The sequence below is a fragment of the Nannospalax galili genome, unplaced genomic scaffold (assembly GCF_000622305.1).
Source record: "Nannospalax galili isolate Female #2095 unplaced genomic scaffold, S.galili_v1.0 scaffold463, whole genome shotgun sequence".
NCBI lineage: Eukaryota > Metazoa > Chordata > Mammalia > Rodentia > Spalacidae > Nannospalax > Nannospalax galili.
The window spans coordinates 2,284,595-2,311,199 of record NW_008349529.1 but is presented as its reverse complement, the minus strand read 5'-3'; the positions used below and the strand labels follow the sequence as shown (position 1 = coordinate 2,311,199).

General features: G+C 37.5%; 1 protein-coding gene across 3 annotated transcripts in view; it reads right to left on the bottom strand.

The window, feature by feature from the left end:
- Window positions 1–3,218: 3,218 nt before the first annotated feature.
- Window positions 3,219–26,605, bottom strand: part of Rap1b (RAP1B, member of RAS oncogene family) — a 36,049-nt gene continuing 12,662 nt past the window's right edge. For all 3 annotated transcript variants that reach the window (XM_008846967.2, XM_029570335.1, XM_029570334.1), the window contains exons 2-8: window positions 14,585–14,666; window positions 12,544–12,612; window positions 11,773–11,829; window positions 9,375–9,515; window positions 8,477–8,620; window positions 7,197–7,313; window positions 3,219–4,540 (exon numbers count right to left, since the gene is read on the bottom strand). In XM_008846967.2, coding sequence (XP_008845189.1) covers window positions 7,227–7,313; window positions 8,477–8,620; window positions 9,375–9,515; window positions 11,773–11,829; window positions 12,544–12,612; window positions 14,585–14,641 — 555 coding nt within the window. In that variant the 5' untranslated portion in view covers window positions 14,642–14,666 and the 3' untranslated portion in view covers window positions 3,219–4,540; window positions 7,197–7,226. The remainder of the gene's footprint in view (window positions 4,541–7,196; window positions 7,314–8,476; window positions 8,621–9,374; window positions 9,516–11,772; window positions 11,830–12,543; window positions 12,613–14,584; window positions 14,667–26,605) is intronic.

The window sequence follows — 26,605 nt, the reverse complement described above, 5'->3', positions numbered from 1 at the left end:
TCCCCTGAAACTGGAGTTATGGACAGTTGTTAGCCACCATGTGGGTGCTGGAATTCGAATTTGGGTCCTCTGCAAGAGCAGCCAGTGCTCTTAATCACCGAGTCCTCTCTCCAGCTCAGATAGCATATTTTTCTAATGTGATATAACATCCCCGATGGAAAGCTCTGTGCAAGTTTAACATGGTTATCCAGAGCTTTGAGTGTTATGTTTCCCAATGTGGGCAGAACTTTCCTGCTTCACCTTTAGCACTGTGACAAATGCCTGGAAATATGGCAGATACTCAATGGACTCTTGATTCTTAGACACAACAATGAGATATCCCAAATTCTAGATACAACTTTTAAGCATTGCATGATACTGGTACACTTAAATTTTTGTAGGTAAAACACTCACACACATAAAAAATTAAAATATATTAATAAATACAATAAAATATTTATTTTGTATATGAGTGGTTTGCCTGTATATACTTTAGTGCACAAAATGCTTGCTTGGTGCCTGAGGTTAGAAGTGTTGGATCCCCTGCAACCGCAATTACAGGCACCATAGGCTGCCATGTGGGTACAAGAAACCAAACCCTGGTCCTCTGTAAGAGCAAGTCCTCTTAACCTCTGAGTCATCTCTCCACCCCTTTATTCCTACTTTTTCTTTTTCTTTTGGTCTTTTTGAAACAGGGTCTCTCTGTAGCCCCAGCTGTCCTTGAACTCACAGAGATCCCACTGCCTCCCAAGTGCTGAGATTAAAGGCATGCGCCACCACGCTCAGTTAGTCCTTCTTTTAACAGTTTAAACTATTACCATCTAGGCATGGTGGGGTTATGCCTGTAATCCCACCACTTACCACTGAGGCAGAGTTAATTGGATCAGAAATTCAAGGTCATCCTTGACTACATGTCAAGTTTGAAGTTAGTTTGGGATACATGAGACTTTGCCTTAAAAACAAAACAGTAATAACAACAATAACAATGCACAAATATTGAGTCTATAGACTCAACAGTTCAGTTACTAGTGTAGCAGCCAGTTTCAGCAGGCACAATCAGCATCAGCTTCACAAAGCTCTCTACAGCCTTGTGCATTTTTCTCTTAAACCAGTTCTGCTCTCCACATTCAACTTATGCATTCATAAAGTACTGGGTGTACTGATGTACTGTAACAAATTATAGAATGTTTTGGGGTTTTTCTGTTTGAGACAGGGTCTTCCTGTAGCCCCAGCTGGCCTAGAACTTGCAATGTAGACCAGATTGGCCTTGATCACAGAGTTCAATCTCTTGATTATACAACCATACTAGTATACTAGGTTTAGAATCAATTTTTTAAAATTACTTGTCTTCTAAATCACAAGGTTATGGTTCACTGTCAGTTTAAGAGAGACAAACGTGTAAACAATGAAGATTTGTAAGACAGTAGGAATGTTAATTATAAAATATTTTCATGCTGGGCGTGGTGGTACACACCTTTAATCCTACAGAGGCAGGAAAATGTCTGTGAGTTCAGGCCAGCCCAGTGTACATAGTGAGTTCCAGGCCAGCTACAGGAGAGACCCTGTCTCAAAAAGACCAAAAAACAAAACAAATGAAAAAAACACCTTCACATTTCCAGGGCTTTGTACATGCTAGGCAAGTAGATACTTATTAAAAACTGTTTTTTTAGGGTCTGAAGAGATGGCTCAGCAGGTAGTGTATTGGTGGCTGTTGGTAATCCCAGTAGACAGGAGGCAGACAGCACCCAGGAATGACCCCCAGAGGGAGCTGGTTTGCTAGATAGCACAACTGATGGGCTTTGGGTTCAAGTGAGAGAGCCTGACACATGGTGGAGAGTAATTCTGGAAGAGATGATGTCAATACCTGGATTCCACATGCATGTACACAGAAACACACATTCATACATTTGCATTCATACACATGCAAACATGCATGCAGATAGCACACACATACAAAAGGACAATTCACAACAATTTTTAGCTTTTTAAACATGTGAAAACTGGTTTTCTTCTGCTGTTCAGTTTCTCCAACTATTCTTGGAGACATGAACAGGAACTTATGCCCTTTTCTATTTTCCTATTTGTGGTGTTTCCATTCAAACACCAGAGAAGTCCAAGATCTACATATTATTTTCATCCCTAAGCTGCAGCTTCCACTTTTGTATGGGAGAAATGGAGCTTTTTGAGAAACCACAGCCAGTTAGTATTAAGCAATTGAACAAAACTGGTGCTAGGACAGCACTGGCACTGTTAAAACTGGGTTATAAAAGACCCTGCCTAAAAATAAGGAGATGAGGAAACAAAGGCACCCACTATGGTCACATTTGAAATGACAAGAGGTAGGATTAGAAACCCAGAGAATATAATTTTGGTTTCAGATGCCACACTGTTTTTGTTGTTTTGAGATAGGGTCACTATGTAGACTACGCTTGTCTGGAACCAAGGCATGCATCACCACACTTGGCTCCTAGAACAATTCATGTTTTTTTTTCTATTTTATGTGTACGAGTGTTTTGCTTGCATAGGCCAGAAGAGGGCATCAGACCCCCTGGAACTGGATTTATGGACAGTTATTAGCTACCATGTGGATGCTGGGAACTGAACCTGGGTCCTCTGCAAGAGCAGTCAGTACTTTTAGCTGCTGAGCCATCTTTCCATCCCTTAGAGCAATTCTGGACACTTAGATTTTATCTGCTGAATGAATACTTACTACTGATAAGTATTGGTACCAGAAATGAATGTAACAGAACACAGTAAAGTGAAATAATTTTAGTGTTCCGAGTTCTACTTTTGAAGGAATCCCTCAAAGGATTATAAATGAAATTAGTTCTACCAAAAAAGTCTCAATGACAAAAAGTGAGGGCTTCCAGAAGAACATTTTCTTTAGGTCTTTCAATACATGGAACTCTAACAAATTTCACTGAAGAATTGAACTATAGCGCATGTAAGACAAAGATGTATTATTTAAAAAGCAAAGTAGTACTCGAATCCCTATAAAAGGTTGTTATAACTGTAACAGTATAATAAGGCTACTCAGTGGCGTTTTCCTCATGCATAATACTGCTTGATCTACAAAATTCTTTTGTCAAAAGTTCAAAAGGTGGTGGTTTTATGTGGACAGTCAAACAAAGCTAGGCTGACCACCCCCCTGACATTTCATTCATTCTTGCAATTAATGAGTCTGGTTTGCCTATGTTATAAATTATGAAAACACACTGTGTAAAATAACATCTATTACATTTAAAAAGAAAGTAAGCCCATATTTATTTTCTAGCACTGTTAAAACATTACACAAAACACATTCAAGTGGCAAGTAATTATAATGCAAGCCCTTGCATGGCAATCCAAATTTATTGAACTACGGATGCTAAGTTATACAAAATTGCACCACTTTAATTAAGGCTTTTAGTTTACATTTGGCCACCTTGAAGTAGTTGTAACATTAGGTTGGTCAATTTAAATACTGTGGCTCCCTGTTGTATAGACACACAATCTTTACACCCAAACGTTAATGCATACAAAGCAACAAGGCATTGTTAAATAAAACAGCAATCGTTACTGCAAATTGGGCCTTGTGACCAATTACACATGATTAAAATTACGTCCCACATTCACATCCACAGTACTCGTCCACCATTTAACATCTCAACCAAAACGTTACACATGTGAAACAATCACTAACAGGCAAAAATACTAAACCTGTATATTTGGTATTGCAAATACACGTATGCATGAGCAAGCAAGGGATTCACAGTGAGAATCTACAGCTGCAGAAGCCTGAAAATGATTTACAAAAACTGTTAAATCATTAAAAAATTGTTTGAAAATATACACTTCTTGTTGTAGACCCCCACTGTACACACAACTATAAACATTGTTCCCTATGTAAACAAAAAGGAAACATAATAAGGAGATTTGAAAAGTCTGGACATTTCCTTCCCAACAGATATTAAAGGCAACGTCTTTAATCTAAGACATTATACTGAAAGGACTATCATATTTTAAAGACAAGATCACTGTCTCCACAGGTTTTTGAAAAATTAAAAAAACTATATAGCTGTGTTAATCAAAGCGCTTATTTTGTACAATACAATGATAATGACCTTAAATTTAAAAAAAAAATTACAATAAGCTACAAGTATCAAAGAAGCGAAGTTATCTGGAGTAGTCTATATAGGAGCTCTTTGGACTTTCTTTTATTATGCTAAAATAGTGGTGCTTTTAGGATTTACATTATTGTACTCTCCAATACAAAGTATGGAGTGTGCTAAAGTATACAGTACACCATTTTCAGACATGTACAACATTGGTGGATGAAGAATGTCTCTTAGCAGTAATACTGGATGTAGCCTCTGGTTTTACCAGGAGCATACTCTAGAACTAGTATATAAGTAAAAATCTCTCTTGTGATACTGGAAAGTGATTAGAATGTGCAAACTGATATAGTAGCTTTCATCCTCCTCTTAAAGGGTACCACCACAGGAAAGTCCATTTAAGATGTTGGTAGGTTTAACAAAGTTGGAATGCTGGCACTGTTGAATTGGGCAACAGTTTTTCAGACCTATCAAAAGGAAAAATAAATACATTAACTGCAAAGAGTACAATGAAGTGTGACAGCAAAGACATTCTTAGCTCTTTATTTTAAAAAAAGATGAAATCTATACTGCTGCTCCTGAAAGTCAGACAAATGAAAAGTCTAGATCTAAAAGGAGAAAAGCTTATGCAAATTCCTGTGCATTACTTTCCAAAGATTAAAAAGACAGATAGCAATATTAACAAAATGAGTGATCTTATGAATTATTCGTAATCATAGAGTTACATCACATAGAATGCATGTCTAATCTAGGCTTCTAGTATCTATCGGAAAATTAAAACTTTGGCTCCTCACTCTCTTGGCAGAGTGGTGGGAAACCTGGCTCAGTGACGTCAACAAGCAGAATTTATTTATTTCATAGTTCTTTACTGCTTCACAATTTATAGTTATAGATTTCCTAAATCACATTCATACAGCCCCTCTTCATGTTTTAGACATTAACAAAAAGCTGGCGCTATATTAAAATCACATATAGTCATTTTTTAAGAGAAAATGAAACTTTAAATATTTACTTATTTTGGGCAACTTTTCTATGCATATGCCTTTGCTAAAGTGATCCCTTTTTGGATTTGAGATATATTTGAGAGAGAGGCCTTGAACTTCAATCCTCCTGTTTCAGCCCTCCAAGTGCAAGTTATAAGCATGTGCTAACACACCAGCAATTAAAACACACTAAAGTGCCTCTTAGCACAGGAGGAAGCAATCAGACCGATGTCAAAAGTTCCCACGATAAGGATACAGTGAAGAAGTGTTTTAATGCTAACTAAATAGGAAATTATCCCCACTGGCAAACAATAGTAGATAATAGTTGAGTGTTTGCTACGTGTCAGACACTGATCTAATAGTGATCTGTGTTATAAGCATTGCTCTGATTTAATGTGAATGTTTTCAAAATCTATATAAAAATGCTGTGTGCTCAGCTTTCTTTTGCTTACAGTTCTGGGTTTGTACAGGTTGTTCTCTCTGCTTGGGGAACCCTTCCTCCCCAACACAGCTAATGTCTACATGTTCTTCCTTGTGTCTCACATCTTAAGACTTTAGACTTACCTAGATTCTTAGACAAGAGCATAGAGGCAAAGCATGGATTCATGCACTAGCCAATCTGTGCAAATTTTGGCTCTGCTAGTATCACTGGCTACAGGGCTTGAAACTGTTTATAATTCTAGAATTATACACATACAGAATGCAAGTAATATTCTGCCTCAGTCCCCTCATCTGTATGTAATGTGGAAAAAAAATAACAGCTCTTGCCTCACAAGGCTATTTTAAGAACTCAATTTATACACAACATTTATGACTGCTGGGCATATGATTGATGTGTCAGGGGTTTTTATGATGAATACTATGTGGATGTACTCTATCATTATAGCTATCCTATGTGGTACCTTTCTTTGAGACAAGCTGTCCTTAAATTTGCTATATCACCCGGATTATCCTGGACCCGGAGATGCTGCTGCCTCCCTTCTATGTCTTTCCTCCACCTCCTCAGTGAGCACAGGGATTACAGACATGAATTATCCCAATAAACACATTAAAAATAAATTTTTTTTGTTATTTTGTCTTTTTTTTTTCAGAGCTGAGGACCGAACCCAGGACCTTGCGCTTGTTAGGCAAGCGCTCTACCACTGAGCTAAATCCCCAACCCCAAAAATAAATTTTGACTTATTTAAATGTACCTTGTGTGTACAATTCTGTCGAGGCCAGAGGGGTGCGTCATATCCTCTGGAACTGAAGTTATGGATTGTTGTTAGCTGCCATGTAGGTGCTGGGAACTGAACTCAGGTCCTCAGCAAAAGCAGCCAGTGCTCTTAACCACTGAGCCATCTCTCTAGTCTGATTACTTATAATTATTTAATTTTTAAAATTTTATTTATTTTTATTTTATGTGTATGCATGTATTGCCTGTGTGTAGGTAAGTGTTAACAGTGTCATGCAATGGACAGCTGTTAGCTGCCATGTGGGTGCTGGGATTCAAACCTGGATCTTCTGCAAGAACCACCAGTGTTCTTAACTGCTGAGCCATCTCTCCGGCCCCTACTTACTTAATTTTTGAGACAGAGTCACTATATAGTTCTGGTTGACCTGGAACTTAATATATAGACCAAGTTGATCTCAAACTCACAGTGATCAGCCTACTTCTGCCTCCCAAGCACTGGGACTGAAGGTGTGTGCCATCATTCACGGCTATACCAAGCATATTTTAAAATTGTTTCTCTCTTCTATTATACCTTAATTACCTGAATATAATTAAGGGTGGGGGATGTTGGTTCTGGTCAGCACCAGTGTTCCATCAGGGTCTAAGCACACACTGAATGAACTCATTTAGAATACTCACTTATGTCTAAAATGAAGAGAATACTCTTTTTGATCACTTGGGGGAAAAAAAAAGAATACTCACTTATGTGAAATACCTTACTTCTGATGATTGACAGGTCAATGAAATATATATATATACACATATATATTATATATAATAATTTTAATTACTAGGATCATCACACTCACTCAAGTATCTTAAAAACTAGCCATTTATTTTTTAGGGTTAACAAAAATTTTACTTGCTTTTATGACAATACCCTCAATGAAACTGAGTGATTAAAAGAGCAAGAGAAACATAACATACCTGGCTCAGAGCTACAATGCATTTAGTACATTAAAGCAGCTGACATGATGACTTTTTGCGGGCCTTCCCAGGCACTGGAGTTTTTCTGTTAATTTGCCGCACTAGGTCATAAAAGATCTGCAAACATATTATCATCGTTATTAAAGAGGAAAAAACAAAAACCCCAAAATGAAAAAGTGAAACAAAAAAGAAAACAAACCAACCAACAAAATATGCTCCCCACCCAAAATTTCCCTGGCTATAACCCCCAGAAAGCAAATACTCTTGAAGAATGTGCATAAAGCCAGGTTTATTCTTACCAGTGCCATCTTCTTTCATATTTATTTTTTTAAAAAACTTATTTTTATTTTATGTGTATTTAGTGTTTTGCCTGCATGTTATCTAAGTGCGCCTGTGTTATGCAATGCCCATGGAGGTCAGAAGAGGGCATCGGATCCCCTGGAACTGGAGTTACGGATGTTTGTTAGCCGCCATATGGGTGCTGGGAACCAAACCCTGGGCCTTTGCAAGGGTGGCCAGGGCTCTTAACTGCTGAGCCATCTCTCTAGCCCTGATTTTTTTTCTTGAGGGAGCTACAACTGTTCTCTTTAAAACAAGTACTTAATTGAAGGAGCTGCAAAATCTTACTTTAGTTCAATTACAATTCTATCATATAAAGAAAGAATAAAAGACCTTTTTACTTTCTTAGATCTTTTTATATGCCTTTGCTGTACATTACTTTAAGCTCCTTCAAGAATCATACATGCCTTTCTGAATTTTAGCCTTTTACATAAAATACTTGGTATCCTTGATAAGTTAATTTGTTTCATCTACCTAGCTTTCCCTTTTCACAATAAACTTCACTGTACCAGCATTTATAAGAAAACTGAAGTAGCTATTTATTTCCATGCATATTTAACAATTTTTCTTTTCCACCTATAAGATCAATGTATCACCGTGGACATATAGTAACTTGAAGTAATATTGACACACATACTTTTCCTATTAATTAATAAATATTACAAAGATGATTTATTATTTTTATGTGTATGTGTATTTGTCTGCATAAGTTTATATGCACCATGTGCATGCAGGAGCCAGGAAGTCAGAAGAGAGAAGACATTAGAACTCTTGGAACTGGAGGCAGTTTTGAGCTGCCTTGTGGGTACAGGGAACCAAACCCTGGTCCTCCACAAGAGTAGCAAGTGCTCTAAACTGCTGAGCCATTTCTATAGCTCTTTTTCATTAATTTAAATTCTATATTCAATATAAAAAGCTATCACAAGCATATGTGACCATACCTCATTAACATTTATTTTTGATTTTGCAGAAGATTCTAAGAATGCACAGTTGTTCCATTGTCTTGCTAGATTTTGACCTTGTTCCTTTCCTACAACTCTTTCATCTTCCAAATCACATTTATTACCAACCAGAATCATTGGAACCTAAAAAGATTTGTGGGTTAAAAGCAAATAGGTAAAACAAAAACCAAGCTATAACTTATTTACAAAAGGATACAACTTTCACCACAATGGACTTAATTATGGTAATTAAAACAAACTTTTAAAAAGGAAGTAAAAAAGGGTGTTACCATGAAAACCCAACCTATTTCAACACTTAAAAATGTTCAAGAATGTGAATCAACTTCATGTTTTTTTTTGTTCCTGACATGCATTCATCAACTGCACAACATGAAAAGGAGAATTTAGAAGGCCCCTCAAGTAGAACTCCTTTTCCATATGCCATAATAAATTAAATCAACTTAAAAAAAAAATCAAGGATGGATGTTTATTAATGGCACATTGTTTGAACATGTCATGCCTATAATTTTTTTTTTTTTTTTTTTGTCTTTTTGAAGCAGGGTTTCCCTGTATCTCCAGCTGTCCTGGAACTCACTATGTAGACCAGGTCCTTGAACTCACAGAGGTCTGCCTGCCTCTGCCTCCCAAGTGCTGGGATTACAGGCGTGCACCACCACGCCCGGCTCATGCCTATAATTTTAAAAGAACAATATAGGGAAAAGCAATGTTTAGTCTATCAAACATTAATAATGACCATTTAGGAAACAGTTTTCTATTTCTTTTCTTTGAAAAAACAAGCACAGGGACTTTAAACTGAGTAAACATTTAAAATTTAAAACTGAACATTACTTAAGGTTTTGGAATAAACTTAATGTATTTAACTATGAAGTCTGCTTACATCATCAGTGTCTTTAACCCGAAGAATCTGTTCTCTCAGATCTTGCAAATCATTAAATGTGGACTGTGCTGTGATGGAATAAACTAAAGCAAAGCCTTGTCCATTTTTCATGTACAAATCTCTCATTGCTGTAAATTGTTCCTACAGTAGAAAGAAGATTAAAAAGCAAGAATGTGTAGACAATTCAAAATCAGTAATTAACAGCTTGATAAGTAGTGTAGCACTATATAACATTTCTTAAAAAATTATAAATCAAGGCAAGATACAATTTGAAAAACTGGCATTTAAGAAAGTTTTTTTAAGACACCAAAGATTTATATACAACAAATGTCAAGTGGAACAGAAACATCCTGTCTCTAAAACTATTTAAAAGCTTTTTTTAAAAAAAAATTATTTATTTATTTTTGTTTTATGTGTATGAGTATATTGCCTGCATGTATGTGAGTGCACCCCTGTTGTGCAATGCTGTGGAGGTCAGAAGAGGGCTTTAGATTCCCCTGGAACTAGAGTTAAGGATGGTTTGTAGCTACTGTGTGGGTGCTGGGAATTGAACTCGGGTCCTCTGCAAGAGCAGTCAGTACCGTTAACTGCTGAGCCATCTCTCCAGCCCCCTATTTAAAAGCTTTAATATATCATAAAGTGCTGAACAGTCTAGAGTCTTACCTCAAGTTACAATAGACCACAAAGTCACCATTCTGTAGGGTATCATCAACCAAACCCATACTTTACCATTTTTCTACACTTCTGCTTAACTACATTATGAGCATCTGTGAGAAGAACAGTGTCCAGCACACAGTAGGCCCTCAAACATGGGCTGATGCCTACCACACACCCAGAATATTCCCTTTACTTTTAGGTATCTGCAAATCTGATTGGCTGTGACAATTTGGATGTAGACTGAGTATACCTCAAGGCCTCATGTGCCAAAATCTAATCCTCATTTTGAGACATCACAGGGTAGAAACTTGATTCTAGGAAACTAAGAGGTAAGGCCCTGGGGAAGCAATTAGGATGAAAGTCATTAGAGTGGAACCCATGATCGAATACTGGTGGCTTCTTACAGGAGAGGGAGAACCAGATATGCATGTTCCTGTACCTTGCCACTTGATGCTCTGTGTTGCCTTGGGATCTGTCAGGAAGAAGGCCATCACCGAATTCGGTTTGTAAGCCTTGCACCTCCAGAAGTGAGCCCAAATAAACCTCTCTTATGAAGTTAGTTAGCCACAGGCATTTCATTACAGTAATAAGGGCTGATATAATGACATAAATACTTTTAAGAAAAGTTACCCATAAAACATCTCACACAGCCTGTGAAGAATACATGTATGCCGAGCACTGTCAATGCCATGTGAAATATATAATATATTCTTTCAGTCAGACCACAGACTATGAAAATTTCCATTCTGGCATTTTATAATTTCTTCAATAACTGATTCATTGCAATTAAGAATTATAACATTTTAAAAGTATAATCTGAGAATAAGAAAAAAACAGCTTTAAGAATTAATCCAATCCAATCTTTGCCAGGCATGGTGGCACATGCCTTTAATTCCAGCACTCTGGAGACAGGGAGGAGAATCAGATTAAAAAAAAGAATTAATCCAATCTTTCTTCCAGTCTTCCATGTCAAAGTCAAAACTTAGCCATACGATCATATCCCTCTTTGTCTCTGCCTCATTCTCCACCAGGACTTTGCAGTGTGTATCTTTCTCTGCCATGCTTTATGCAGATTCTCTTTAAGTAGCCACATTTCATCTCTTATAAATTATTTTACAGATATTTCTATTCCTGCTACTTCTTACTGAGGTTCTCTCCTGGACACAAAACATTTACAGAGAAATGTTCAAAGTTCTTTAGATACATATAAGTATGAGGTTTCCCAGCTAAGTGACAGCTGTGGTTACACTGTTCAGTCTAGACTTGGCCTAGGTGGCCTAGGCATTTTTTATCTTTTGTTTCTGTGATACTGTGAATAATGTGGAATAAAAGGTGCATGCAGAATCATGACCCATGTATATTACTCAAAGGTGTAAATTTTAAATTCTTTATGAGGGGTACTAATGACTGAAACAACAATATAAATGTCTGGGAAACTTGGTGAAATGTCAAGCCAACTTTCAGGTTTGTATGTGCTATACATACACACATTCATACACACACATGCACACAGTTTAGAAAAAAAGAATACAAGTAGTACTTTTAAACAAATAATTTGTCAGGTGTAGCAGCACACTTGGGAGACAGAGGCAGGTAGATCTTTGTGAATTCAAAAGTTAGCCTGGTTTCTACAGGGAGACCCTGTCTCAAAATAATAATAATAACAATAATATAAATAAATAAAAATAATTTTTGCATTTATAATTGACACTGTATATTGCACACACTTTACCATACATACCGTTCCTGCAGTGTCCAAGATTTCAAGCATGCACTGCTGTGCATCTACTTCAACTTGCTGAAAAATTAAAACATACCTTTATTTTTTATGTATTAAGACTACCTTAAATATATACAACAGTTAAGATTAGAATAGACACAGATTATATTACCTTTACAGGGTAACATCAAGCAATACTTCAAGAAAACAGGAAAAAACTAGCTAAGTCATCAAGGTTCAAAAAACTCCAAATTCTAGGGGGTGCAAACACCATGTGCTGTCAAGTCAACAAGATGCAGCCTGAAGGCAGGGAGACAATTCTTGCTTTGAATTAAGAATATCAGCACACTGTTTTATTAACATATACATGTCAGGAGACCTAAGGACTCACCTTCCTACTGTGAACAATGCCACATTCTCAAGGGGTTTCAAGTAGGAAGGTTGGGAAGCCTATCTCTAGGTGAAAAAACAGGGACCTGGAGGACAACCAGGCTTTCTAGTGGGTAAAGTGTGAGAATGCAGGGCTGCCACTTATAATAGCCTGGCTCTAAAGTTTGTGTGTTAAATTACAATTCTGGATCAGGATAAAAGTTCTACAATTATGTGTATGGATGTTAATGAATTTCCTAAACTGTGAGACATACAATGCCAATAAATAAAGTATGAATATTTCCAACTTATTTTTTAAATTAATTATCTATCCTATTTCACAGAAAAATTCAGTGACTATAAAAGTAAAAATGTTTATACTTATATTAAAATCAAAGGCTACTTTAAAAAAGTAAAATATACCTTTCTATAAGAATCTTCTATCGTAGGATCATATTTTTCAACAAAAATTCCTTGAACAAACTGTACAGTCTGGAAAAAAATTAATACAACATTATATTTCTAAAGAAAAAGAACAAATCTAAATCTGTAAATTTCATTGCTTATTGTTTTTTTTGGAACAGGGAGAAGTCTCACTATGTAGCTCTGGCTGGCTTTAACTTTGTGGTGATCCTCCTGGCTCTCTTACCCGACTGTTGAGATAACAGGCATGTGACACTATGCCAGGCTTAAATTTGTAAATTTTAAACTATTGTTGACTCTCTGTGTCTGTGGGTTCCATAACCTCAGATTAACTAACCAAGGACCAAAATATTTGAGTAAGGGTGGAGGAGGATAAGGATCAAACCAGATTGTATCTATATTGAGCATACACAGATATCGTCACTGTTTAAACTATACAGTATAACAACTACTCACTATTTTATTCAGTACAAGTAGTCACAGAACATTTATACTATTCTGGCACTGTAATTTCAGCATGCAAACACATACAGTCAAGACATCCCATCACTGTAGATAGAAATGAACAGCAATTCATGCCGTATTACATATACTTCTCAGTTTGCTCTAAACATGGTAAAGTTCTGTGCTAGGTGGTCACTTTAAGTGACCATGTAAGATGGTTCATCTCAATATGGGTAAAGAGAAGTCAAGGTATGCTATTTTATTTTATTTATTTTATTTTTTGGAGACAGGGTATTATTATATAACCCTGGCTAGCCTGGAACTTGCTATGTAGACCAGGATGGCCTCCAACTCATCCACCTGCCTCTGCCTCCCAAGTGTTGGGATTAAAGGCATATGCCAACTATACCCTACCAATCTATGTGATTTTTGTTTTGAACCCAGGATGGCCTATATCTATTGATCTTCTTGCCTTGGCTTCTACAATACTGGGATCATAGGCATGTGCCATCACTGCCAGTTTAATCAATGTTCTTTTGGTGCTTTGCTAAATTCTGAACGATCTAAAGCCATGTTCTCTAAGAATTTCCCTATTACCCAACCCTTAACATATCACGCTGTTTCTCCATTTAAAACATTTTTTTAATTTTATATGTATGAGTGTTTTGCTGCATGTATATAAACCCACCATGTGTGTGCTTGGTGCACCCAGAGGTCAGAAGAAGGTGTCAGGTCCCCAGGAACTGGAGCTGTAGTTGTTTGTTAACTCCCAGAGGGTGCTAGGAGCCAAACTTGGTCCCCTGCAAGAGCAGCAAGTGCTCTTAACCACTGAGCCATCTCTATAGCCCATTTCTTCATTTCTGCTAAACTAATCCTTCTTAGTGTATATGGCCATTAAAATAATATGTAACTAGATAGTAAAAGATAGTATTTGAAAAATACTTTAAAAGCTTTGCCATTTCTCTAACATTAAATATATAGTAAAAGCCTATTCACAAGTTAAAAAAAAAAAAACAACACCAAAATTTCTCTCTGGCACTAAAATAAACACACAGATAATTATATGCTCTTACTCTCTGAACAGATCACACTACATTCTCACATACCTTAAATATGACTCACCCAGACACAACTAAAAATGATTAAAATTACAAGAAAAATCTTACATTGCTTCTAAGGTTATTATGGAATTTCACCTTAACAGATAAAGACAGATAAAAGTTAAGTTTCAACAGAGCTAGGTGTGCTGGTACATACCTATAATCCCAGCGCTAGAGATGCAGCGGCAGGACTGTCACATTCAAGGCCAGCCTAGTCTACAGAGCAGCGATATTGCCATAAATATAATAAAAAATAACAAAATAAAATAAAATTCTGTATGAAGATGCACGTCTGTAATCCCAGCACCCTTGGAGGTAGAGGCAGAAAGATTAGAAATTCAAAGTCAAGGTCCTTCTTGGCTACAGAGTGAATCTGAGGATACTCTGGGTTATATGAGACCCTGTCTCAACATAAACCCTGCCCCCAAGCAAACAAAAACCACCTTAATAGAAAACACCTTAGAGTGAAATGCTTAGATTGAGCAAGAATGACTTACCAGAGCTGACTTCCCAACACCTCCTGAGCCAAGAACGACTAGCTTATATTCACGCATGATGCAAACTTGTTACACTTAGTACCTTGTTAAAGAAGAAGAAGAAAAGTCTCATTATATGCTTCTTACAGGGATATACTCAACAAATAGACAAAAATTCCTGCCCTCAATGAACTAATGTTCTAGAAAGATGAATGAGAGGTTAAGATGGAGACTGATAACAAATCAGCCAGGCATAGATATGTGTGTACGTGCAATCCCAAAACTCAGCAGACCCAGCCAGATGGGAGGATTTTGCAAGCTTGAGGCTCACCTGAGCTATATAGTCAAACTTTATCTCAAATCAAAAGCCAAGTCCAAAAGTTATGAACTGAAGTCACTGCACTGTTTCATTTGTGTACTGTCTGTGGTTTTCATGCTGCAGCAGCAGAGCTAAGTAGTTAACTCTGATTATCAAGGTCCACAAAGCCTGCCTAAAATACCTACTGTCTGGTCAATCACAAAAAAGATGAACAGCAAATTAACTAAGTTGGCAAAGAAGGCATTCCTAAAGCAGAGGTAGTGATGCAGTCAAGGAACCTGAAAAGGGTCTGGAATTCTGGAGTCAGAAGAACCTAAGGCTGAGTTTCCAGACTGAAAAAGTGGGCATCAAGACAATATAAAAACCAAACAGAAACAATCCATGCTAAGGCTTATCATTATGAAATTTCAGTATACTAAAGATAAACAGAAGGTCTTACAAATTCCTAGGATAGGATATTATAAAATAGAAAATTCCCATATTCCTTGAAAACAAACAAAACCTAGGCAGTCAACAGTCACAAGAACGTAGCCACCAGAACAGATTTTAAATCTTAACCAAGAAAGGATAATTCTTTCATGGTAAGAAATCCAGAACTGCTTTAAACAAATTTAGTTTAAACAATTTGCCTCGAAGAACATGCTACTACAAATTAATTAGTGACAACTCCTTCTGAAAACCAGCCAGTCAAGAATGGAGTCACTTCATAGAAAACATATGGATGCCAAACAATCGACAACTGCCTCACTTGACTGACAGTTTCTTTGGTCCACAATTAACTTACTCTTGCCTCTGGAAATTTGCCAATCTTTAAATTCCATAATCCCCCCAAACCTTCTAAAACCAGCAGCCTGCTCAGCCAAGGGAAGCAGTTATCTAACCTGGACAGCTTTTTGCTTAAATAATGCTTAACTTTAGGTTTGTATTTCCTGTCTCAGATATTTAACATTACTTCTCATCCTTTCATACTCAAACTTTTCATCTGTCATCATTCCAAGCAGCTGAAATGGAGGACTCCTAAGGTCCAACTTCCTTCAATTTGTAGCAGCACTAATGGAAGCTCCAATTTGATTCTTTGAGCTCATTTTGCTAAACTTCTATCCTAAAATTTGTAACCACGTAGGTCTTTGTAAAATGCAACTGACCTTTTGATTATTGACTTGAACTTGTATCATTTGGTGAATATTTTTGTCATTAGTTTTGATTCTTCAGCTACTTACTTTAATTTCTGTTCATTTATCTATTTGTGAAGTTTTGTCTCCCATGTTTTGTTTAAGCCTGGACTGTCTTACTTTCGCTTAATAAGAGTGCTGGCTCCATAGGGCATGGATGGAAATGGCGGTCTGGTAACTTTCCAGAGCAATTTAAGCTGGCCCACTGAGGACTGAAGACCTGGGTTTGGGTCCCAACACCCACGCAGCAGCTAACAACTATCTGTAACTCCAGCTTCAGGGGATCTGATGCCCTCTTCTGGCCTCTGTGGGCACCGCACACACAGGTACACTTATAGGCAGACAAAATACTCATACACATAAACTAAATAGAAATTTTAAAAGTTTAAATATTTGAAATATTTATATACACTTAAGAGACAGAGTCTCACTAAGTATCCCTAGATAGCCTTGAATTCACACAGATCTGTTTGCCTCTGCCTCTTGGTGTTAAGAGTGCTAGGATTAAAGGTATGTACCACCACGTATGGCCATAACATTCAATTTATGGAAATAGATTACATCCAGTGAAACACAGAGATCCTAAGTAGTAGATAAGTTTTGACATGTCAACATCCCTATAATCCATACCAGCTTTGGTGCCAGGCCCTCTCTGAAACACTGGGGCTCTGCCGCACCAGCTTGAAGCTGCTGCACTCTGATCTTCCCCACCCCCAGTGGATACACTGCCCTAAGATCTTTTTCTTTTTTAAAAATACTTTTATTATTTTTATTTTATGTGTGTGAGTGTATCACCTGCATGTACGTAGCGACCCTGTCTCAAGGCACCCCCACTACATATTTCTATGTATTTTTCAAGTATATCAGACTTTTTAAAGGCCTGAATAGAGTGTCACAATTTGTTCACAAACACACTGCCCATAATTAGGAAGTCCATTAACACTACTGGGCACTCAACCAAAAGACACAGACCTACATTTTCTCTTTCCTTGTGACTGTGACATGGCAGTCTACTAATCTCCAAGATGCTTCATGTGGTAAAAGCCTTTTTTTTCTAATTTCAGATTGGGGTACTGGGGCTGGAGAGATGGCTCAATGTTTGGCTGCTCTTGCAGAAGGCCAGGGTTCAATTCCCAGCACCAACATGGCAGCTAACAACTGTCAGTATCTCCAGTTCCAGGGGATCCAACACCCTCTTCTGACCTCTGTGGGCACTGCATGACATGGGTGCACTTACACATATGCAGGTAACAAACTTATACACATAAAACAAAAATAATAAATAAAATATTTTTTTTTAAAGAATGCTTTAACTTAGGTTTGGAAACGGTTCATTGGTTGAGAAAGCACACTGTTCTTATAGAGGGCCCAAGTCTGGTTCCCAGCACCCACATCAGGTGGCTAACAACTGCTTATAACTTCAGCTCCAGGAGCTCCAACACCCTCTTTTGGCCTATGCAGGGACCTGCACTCATGAATGATCACACACACACACACACACACACACACACAATTAAAATTACAAAATAAATCTTTAAAAGATGAAACCAAACACAATCCAAGTGATATTTTTAGAGACTTCCTTAACCAAGTGAAGCCAGTGAATTGTAAAGTAACTAAGACATCTGGCTAGTAAGAAGACAAAATTTAGCTTTTCTTTAAATACACAATACTATCTTTGTATATATACTTTATATACACTATACTATCTTTGTAGCATAGGAAGGTAAAACATGAAATCTGGAAAATAAGGGGACTAGACTTGGCCATCCATGTAATTTACTAGAGGGTAGTCACTTATTTCTATGTTGGTATTTTAATCTGTAAAATATGGACAATAACCAATTTCACAGGGTTGATGGACATATCATACAAGAACTTGCATTCCTGAAAAGTCTTAAGTAACAGTCAATATTGGGGCTAGAGAGATGGCTCAACGGTTAAGAGCACTAGCTATTCTAGCAGAGGACCTGGATTCAGTTCCCAGCACCCACATGGCAGCTAACAACTGTTCTTAACTCCAGTTCCAGGGGATGCAATGCCCTCTTCTGGTCTCTTCAGGCACCATACAACCTGGGTACACTTACTTACTTACATGCAGGCAAAGCACTCACATAAATAAATAAATAAATAAATAAATAAATAAATAATAAATAACAGTTATTACCAATATTAAGCAGATGGAGAGTAGATCTTGGTTATTTTGATAATCAATTTTTGTTCTAGAACTGTTTAATGAATAAAAGATTAGCTAAGAGCTGGGAGCATAGCTTAGTGGAACAGTGCTTGCCTAACAATCATGAGATTCTGAGTTCAAGCCCCAACACTGCAAAAAATTAAAAATACCTGTATATTGTGGTACACCACTAATCCTACCACTCCAGAGGCTGAGGGAGGAATATAGGGCCTGTCTGGGCTACAGAGTGAAGCCCTGTTTCAAAAAATCCAAATCAGGTTGGGCATCATGACTCACCTATATAATCCTAGCACTGAGGAGGCAGAGTTAGGACAGAAGTAAACTTGAAGCCAGCCATGGCTACATAACAGAGTTCCTGGCCAGCCATGGTTACATAGTGGGCCCAGTCCCAATTATTTACCTACATAGATAAATATTTAAGTTCACATCAAGTGTTGACAGATATCATCAATCACAACTGAAGAGAAATCACACAAATCTTTGTGTTAAATGAAGTTTATACACTTGCCCTCTAGGAATTATAGTCTAGTAGGAAAAGAAATGCCCTGGAACAGGAACAGTGCCAAATGTCTACCAATGGCTATATATGAACTTTTTTTCTAAAATGTTGGCAACAGGCAGTTTTCCTCCCCTCAAGTTTAACACCCCCTCTTCGTTTGAAGATCTGTGATCTTAAATTATAAAGAAAGGGCTATGTAAAACCATTTAACTACTAGTTCCTGAAGTCAACTGACATTACTTCTCCCACTGAGTACTTTCTAGAAGTGAAGACACTTGACTTCTTCCCGCCTCCAACTCCCAAAGTAGTATCTTAACAGCTAGAGACCATCACCATGCTCTTTTCTCACTTCCAAAAGAAAGCTAACTAAATCAATGCTAGAAGGATGTGCTACTAACCTGATGGATGCAATAACAGAATTTGGAACTGTTCATATTTAAAAATTATCTTTCAAGGAAAAAAAAGGCCCCAACTCTTGTCAAAAATAAAACTCTCAGCCAGGTGTAGTGGCTTATACCTGTAATCTCAGCCCTTGGGAAACTGAGGCAGCAGCATCTCTATGAGATATTGATCAGCTTGGGCTAGACAGAGTAAAACCCTGTTTCCAAACCAAACCAAACCAAACCAAACCAGAACAGCACCATCACCACCACCCACCACCACCAAAAACAACAAAACCACAACCCAAATCCAACTCTTAAAAATGAAACTTTTGGTAGCTACAAAACAAAGTGACTAGGATGAAACTGGTGGTTCATGTGTAATCCCGGCACGCAGGAGGCTGAGGCAGAAAGTTTGAGGCTAACCTGGGCTACGGTGTGAGGCCCTGTCTCAAAAAACAAAACACAACTACAAAAAGAACAAACCAAGATGAAGTTATTTGTAGCATTTTGTCTACTCTGACCATATTTATAGTATCTCAAGTAGGGAAAAAGTTCTTCCTGTCAGTTTCAGGAATTAATATTGCTGGCAAATAAAGCTTCCTCCAGGTCAATCATGCCAAACTTTTCACTGGAATATTCAATAACCAAATTTGACTTGCAATTTAAGATCATGTTTTCCAGTTTTATTACTGTAGTCACCTTTCAGTTCAGCACTTGATCACATGAGAATATATTAACTAGAGTATTGCAATTTATCAGAAATCTGACAAATGCAGAAGAACCAGTTTCTTAATGGATTTCTCAGCTGAGTCAATAGATGAACAACATAGTGACCAAAACCAACAAACAAAACAAATCCCCTACCAGTCTTTTTTTTTTAATTGGACTCAGCTGTAGGCAGGCATACTGACTAAAAGACATGCTGTCTGTCAAATATAATTTAGATATCTAAAAAAAATAACATTAATTTACTATTTGCCATATATCTCAACATGACAAAAAAGTTTTAGTTAATTGTATTTTAGATTAAGAAAAATGATAAAATAGAAAACATAGCAGCTAAGAATATGAGCTTTAGATCTAATTGTGTGGACTGGGCATGTGTGTGCTCATGTTATTTTAACCTCTCTGTGTACCTCATTTCCTTATCTGAAAATGGTAATAACAGAATCTCCTCAGTTTTAAAGATGCAAATGAAATAACCTGCACTACACAAAATGTTGAGTTTGATCCCCAGAACCCATGTAAAAGCTAGGAGCTAGAGCAAGCACTGTAACCTCAGTGCTCTTATGGGAAGATGGAAGGTAAAGGTAGAGTTCCCTGGAAGCTGTGGGCCAGCTAGTGTGGCACACACAACAGCAAAACAACAAAGAGACCTGATCACAAAGATGGAGAGAACTGATACCCAAGATTGTCCTCTGACCTACACACATGATGAATGTGGCAGACTTGTGTCCCCTTCCCCCAAGAACTTTAAAGATAAACCATTTAATCTATAACAGATGTGGTGGCATGCCTATAATCCCACTACACAGGAGACTGAAACAGAAGGATCTTGATTTTAAGGCCAGTCTGGGTTAGATTGTGTCTCAAAAAGAAAAGGAAACAATACACTATTTAATAGGAAGCTGTCTATCATGGGCTTAGTTATCATGTGATTCTTTTCTCTTGACCCCATTATCAAGTCTGGTCCACATTAACTCGACATCTTTGGAATAAATTCCATTTTCTCCACTGCATTACCTTGATCTTCCAAGGATTCATTATTTTTTACACAGAAAGAGGAAAGACAAAAGAAAAACATTAATTTACTATACACAAAATTACTACCTTAGAAACTTAAAAGCCCAAGTGTCTCAGTGCCCTCCCTAAACCAACAAACACCTCTTACTGGGTATTACACTTCCCCAGAAAGTATACTAACAGTGATAAGTACATGAGATGACTTAACATAAAATTAGTCTTGATGGGCATCGGCTTTCTTTTACATTATACTTCTTAATTGTAAAGTGAAACTGAATACACTTGCTTCAAGAAGCTTCCATTTTGTAAGAAAATACAAAACCAGAAGACATCAGGCTGTGAATGTGATTCAGTGCTTGGGTTCAAATACTAGCTCTGCCAAAAAAAGGAAGTGGGATATATTACGAGAAGCACAAAACATTATGAGAATTCAAATGAAAGTCAGGTACAGATTTATGGGGAAGGCAGCATCAAGAAAAAAATACCAGGAGCTGGAGAGATGGTTCAGTGGTTAAGGACACTGGCTGCTCTTGCAAAAGACTGGGGTCTGAGTCCCAACACCCACATGGCAGCAAACAACCACTTGTAACTTCAGTTCCAGGGGATCTGACACCCTCTTCTGACCTCCATGGCTACTGCATGACATGGGTACACTTACACAGATGCAGGCAATATACTCATATACATAAAATAAAAATAATAAAAGTATTTTTTAAAAAAGAAAAAAATATTTCAATTAGAAAAAATCTATACCAAGGAGTAAAGTGAGAGCAAAAACATAAAAGAAAGCATAACATGGGAATCTGGAGCTATTGCAGAAGGCACAGCCCGACTGTACCACAGGGCACAAAGGAATAGGAAAGGAAAAACTGTAAGAGCCTTCAGTTCAGACAGGAAGGCTTTGAAAACTACACAGGGGCTTTGACTCATTTAGTAGTAACAGACTACACAATGTGAAGAGAAATATAATATTGAGAAAACTGAAGATACTTTTAAATCAACAAAAAGAATTCTAATAGTCATAGGTAGTAGTAATAATAGTAGGCAACTGAGTAACATGTCACAGAATATTAAGCATTTTTATTATAGTAAAATTAATATGCAGTCTACTTTTTTTTTTTGGTCTTTTTGAGACAGGGTCTCCCTGTAGCCCCAGCTGTCCTGGAACTCACTATGTAGACCAGGCTGGCCTTGAACTCACTCACAGAGATCCACCTGCCTCTGCCTCCAGAGTGCTGGGATTAAAGGTGTGTGCCACCACACCCAGCCATGCAGTCTACTTTTAAAATGCCCAAGTACAGGTTTGCAACAAAAATCTGTTTTAAGATTGTGAAAACCAAAATTAAAGGGCCGGAAACAATACAGTACATAGGAGAAACTACAAGAAACTGACCTCAGGACAGTTCAGAGAAAGAAAGCTTATAATTTCAATTTTATTCAGCAGTATTATTTGGATATTAAGTCCTTATATTAAGTCCTTACTATGTGCAATCAGTTTAAATACCAGATACACACAGGCTACTTTTCAAAACAAGATGCTAGCTTTGATACCACAGCATTTGATGTCTATAGCTTATTGAGGTTACATTTAGTTATGCCACTACAAAACACAGCACTTAGATTATTTATCTAAAAGCTCCCATTTAGTAGCAGGCCTTTCGTTTTCTTAAAAAACAACAACAACAACAACAAAAAAAACTGCTTTTGGGCCAGGTGTGGTAGTGCATGCCTTAAATTCCAGCACTCACAAAAGCAGAGTAGGTAAACCTCTGTGAGATGATGCCAGCCCGGGGCTACAGGGAGACTCTGTCTCAAAAGAACAAAACAAAACCCAACAACAATAAAAAAACCTACTTGGGTGAGGGTGGGGGCTGGAGAAATGGCTTAGCCTCTCTGCTTTTGCAGAGGACCTGGGTTCAGTTCCCAGTTAATAACCTTCTGTTAACTCCAGTTCCAGGGGATCAGATGCCCTCTTCTGGCCTCCATATGCATTACACACATTATGTGCAGGTCTAACATTTATACACATAAAATAAAAATAAATAAAAAAATTTAAAAGCCTGCTCTGGATTTGTTCAAGGACAAAGTTAAGGCTTAATCAACTATCCCATGGCCTAGGATCTATGTGTAAAGTTCACTGTTGTATAAGTAAAATTTAATGTAGTGCCTGGAACAGAGACAGTACTTGTTGAATGAATCAAGACCAGCAACCTACAGACTGCAAGCCAAATTGCCTTTGCTGTCCCCACCCCCACCTGCATCAGTGGTAGTGATCAAACCCAGGACTTGGTGCATTCAAGGCAAGTACTCTACAACTCCATCTCTAGGCCCTGCTGGCTGTTTTTTGAAAACAGCTTATGCTCATTCAGTGCTGTCCTCAGGCAGAGCTGAATGGCTTTATCAGACCATGTCAACAAAACCTAAATTATCCTACCCTTTACAGGAAAACTTGCCGGACACATGCCCAGGCTACATCCTGGAATAGAAGAGCAGAGATTGAGCATATTACTTTAATAGTGGCAAATGGGTGTTATCTCAAAACATCAACTCAACGTATTAGCTGCCTACATGTACTATTAAATGCAGTACTGACAATAATTTGGAGGACGATTCCCACTCAAGAGACTCAAAAGGAAAAAGAGTATAGTTCTAACTTAGTAAGGTCTCTACTGTGGTATAGGTAAAGGAGAACCAGGGTTGTAATTTCTGAAAAGAACAAAAATCTGCCCACAAGGTAGTCTTCTCAACTTTCTGCTTTATAAATAGATCTTCCTCAATTTAACAGAAAAAGATGGTCTTCTTTATTACTCATATCTTCATCTACCAGATTCTTCAGTAATTCAAATAACCGCTCATAGTTAGGCTTACATAAATCAGTGGGAGGGGTATCCCCAAAGGAATAATCTTTGGGGGTAAAGAAGGTAATACTACCATCAAAGGTTTATGCTTGCCAGACTGCAAAGTAACCGCACACCAACCACAAAGGCTTCCCAGGACATTAGTGAGAATATATGCATTCGCATATTTTAAGGAAGCACCATTTGGGAATATTGGGGCAAAGGTACAAGAAATCAGAAATGGGGCTCTCATTACTAATAGATGTGTCAGAATTTAAGTTAAGACTACACAGAGATTTCCGAACAAATCACACCCACGAATATTTCACAAATATTTCTTAATGTAAATACCTAGCTTTTACAACACACTACTTCCCACAAGAATGGGTATATGTTAAAAAAAAAAAGTGCCATTTATAGCCTTTTTCAACATTTGGTTGAATTCAGAAACACATATAATTAGTGCCTTCCATGAGAAGAGGAACAAATGACTACAAAATATTTCATTTACCATTAACCTCCTAATTAAGTGATATGTTTAATATGATTGCCCCTAAATGCATTAAGAAGTCATAAGAATGGCTTGATTTTAGGTTGTGGATTCATAATTTTCACAATTATAAGCTACACATTCTAAAAGAAACTTCAGGATCAAGGCTTTCCTAACTGAAATTCCCTGTAAGCCTTCCAACATGCAAAAAAGAAAAACTAAGTTTGAGACAAAAAGCAGTGGAAGCACAAGTTCTTCCCACAACTTTCTATTAATTTTAGTGTTTCAGTCTAATGAGCTTACGCTGCTGTAACTACCTTTGGCTTTCACATACAATATAGGCTTACCTACTTCCATAATCACTAAGTTAAAGAAATAGTAGCTTCAGAACATGCATGCCCTGGCTAATTCTGAGACAAAATGCTTCAAAGGATCCACTTCAGCTATTTACTTCTTCCTGTCACTATACCAACTGGTTCCATCATGGATTAAATCAGAACAGAACAATAACAACAAACAAAATCCTTTTATTAATTTATTAAGTGTGTGTGAACAGATTAGGCATTGGGTTCATGTACTGGTCAGAGTAAACTTGTGGAGTTGGGGTTCTCTCTGTCCATCATGGAAATCTTGGGGATTAAACTCACGGTAGCTTGCTGGTGAGCGCCTTTACCTACTGAGCCATCATCTTGCTTGATCCCCATTCTAGTTTTAAAAAATTTTTTTGAGCCAGGGTTCCCCTGTAGCCCCAGCTGGCCTGGAAATCACTAAGTAGACCAGGCTGGCCTTGATCTCACAGATACTCCCCCGCCTCTGCCTCTCAAGTGCTGGAATTAAAGGTGGGTGTCACCACATTCAGCCTTCATCATGGTTTTTTAAACAGAAATTACGCCAGTCTCATTCCATAATATTCCAATTCTAATCTTTCATTGTATTCTTATTTTGCAATTAGATATATTTTATAATCCTTAGAAACCTTATTGTTGAGAAACAAATGGCATGGTAGTTTATAAGACTTAAAAGATCTATTAGGAAACTTGTTTAAGATAACAGCTTTCAATTTAAAACATTCTTTTTAGGGCTGGAGACAGCTCAGAGGTCAAGAGCACTTGCTGCTTTTCTAGAGGATCTGAGTTTGGTTCCTAGCTCTCAAAGGGCAGCTCACAACTGTCTATAACTCCAGTTCCAAGAAATCCAACATCCTATTCTGGAGCTTTTTACATACATGTAGGCAAAACACTCACACAACACACATAAAATAAAATGGACTCTGTTAAGTATGGCATTAAGAGATTCTTCTATACCCTAAAACTCATTGATTTCGGCAGTGTATTGTACCCTGTGTAAACATCAAAATATTCCATGGGGTTGTTGGGGAAATGGTTCAGTCAGTAAAGTGTTTGCTGTTTAAATACAAGGACAAGAGTTCAATTCTCCAGCATTCACTTGAAAGCAGGGCAGAGCTGTGTGTGCCTATAGTCCCAGTGCTGGAGGAAGGGCGTGCTGGACAGCCGGTCAAGTCCAATCAGTAAACTCCAGGTTCAGTGAAAAAATGAGGTAGAGAGTAACTGAGGAAGATACCCAATGCTGACCCAAACATTGACTTCTAGCCTGTGGGGGGGGGGGGCGCTCAATTCCTTGGTAGACTGTTTCTAAGTAAACTGCTTCAAAGTAACAGTCTCAGAGCCTGATGTCTTCTTCAAAGACACTGTTAACAAATACAGCCTTTCCAATTCACTCCAGAGCTAATTCCAAATGTCTAAAATACTTGAAAACTAAGTTTTCTATTTGACTTGGTGGCAAAACCTGGTTTGGTATGTTATTTCTTAACTTCACCTAACACCAATGTGAGCCCATTTCTGTTTTATTTATCCCATTAAGTAGGACTAGTCATGTTCATTAACACTTTTTATCACTTTCATTAAAATACAGAATAGTATTTTTCTTTTCCATCCCTCCTCTTCCTCTCTCACATTTATTCTGCGAAGGTCAGAAGACAGTGAAGGAGTTGGTTCTCTCCTTCTACCATGTGGGGCCAGGGGATCAAATTTAGGGCTTCTTAGCCCCAAGGATCCATTTCACAAACATCTACTAGCACAGAGCACATTCTGCAAATTATTCTATACTGCTGCTGGTGATGGCTTACTAAAAATCTAAAACTTACCTATTTCTTCAATATCATGCACAGATAACAACTCATTTGTACTGTCTTTTCTAGCCTAGAGCTGCCACTTCTGACTATATAAACATCTGTATTACTGAGTATTTTAAAACTATTTAAATTTCATAGTGATTAACTATTATCTTTGCTGAAACCTTTTTGTGCATAATTATTTAATTTAATCTAACACTGAACAACTAAGAACAATTACCCTTCAATAACATGTAGCCAGATGAACCAG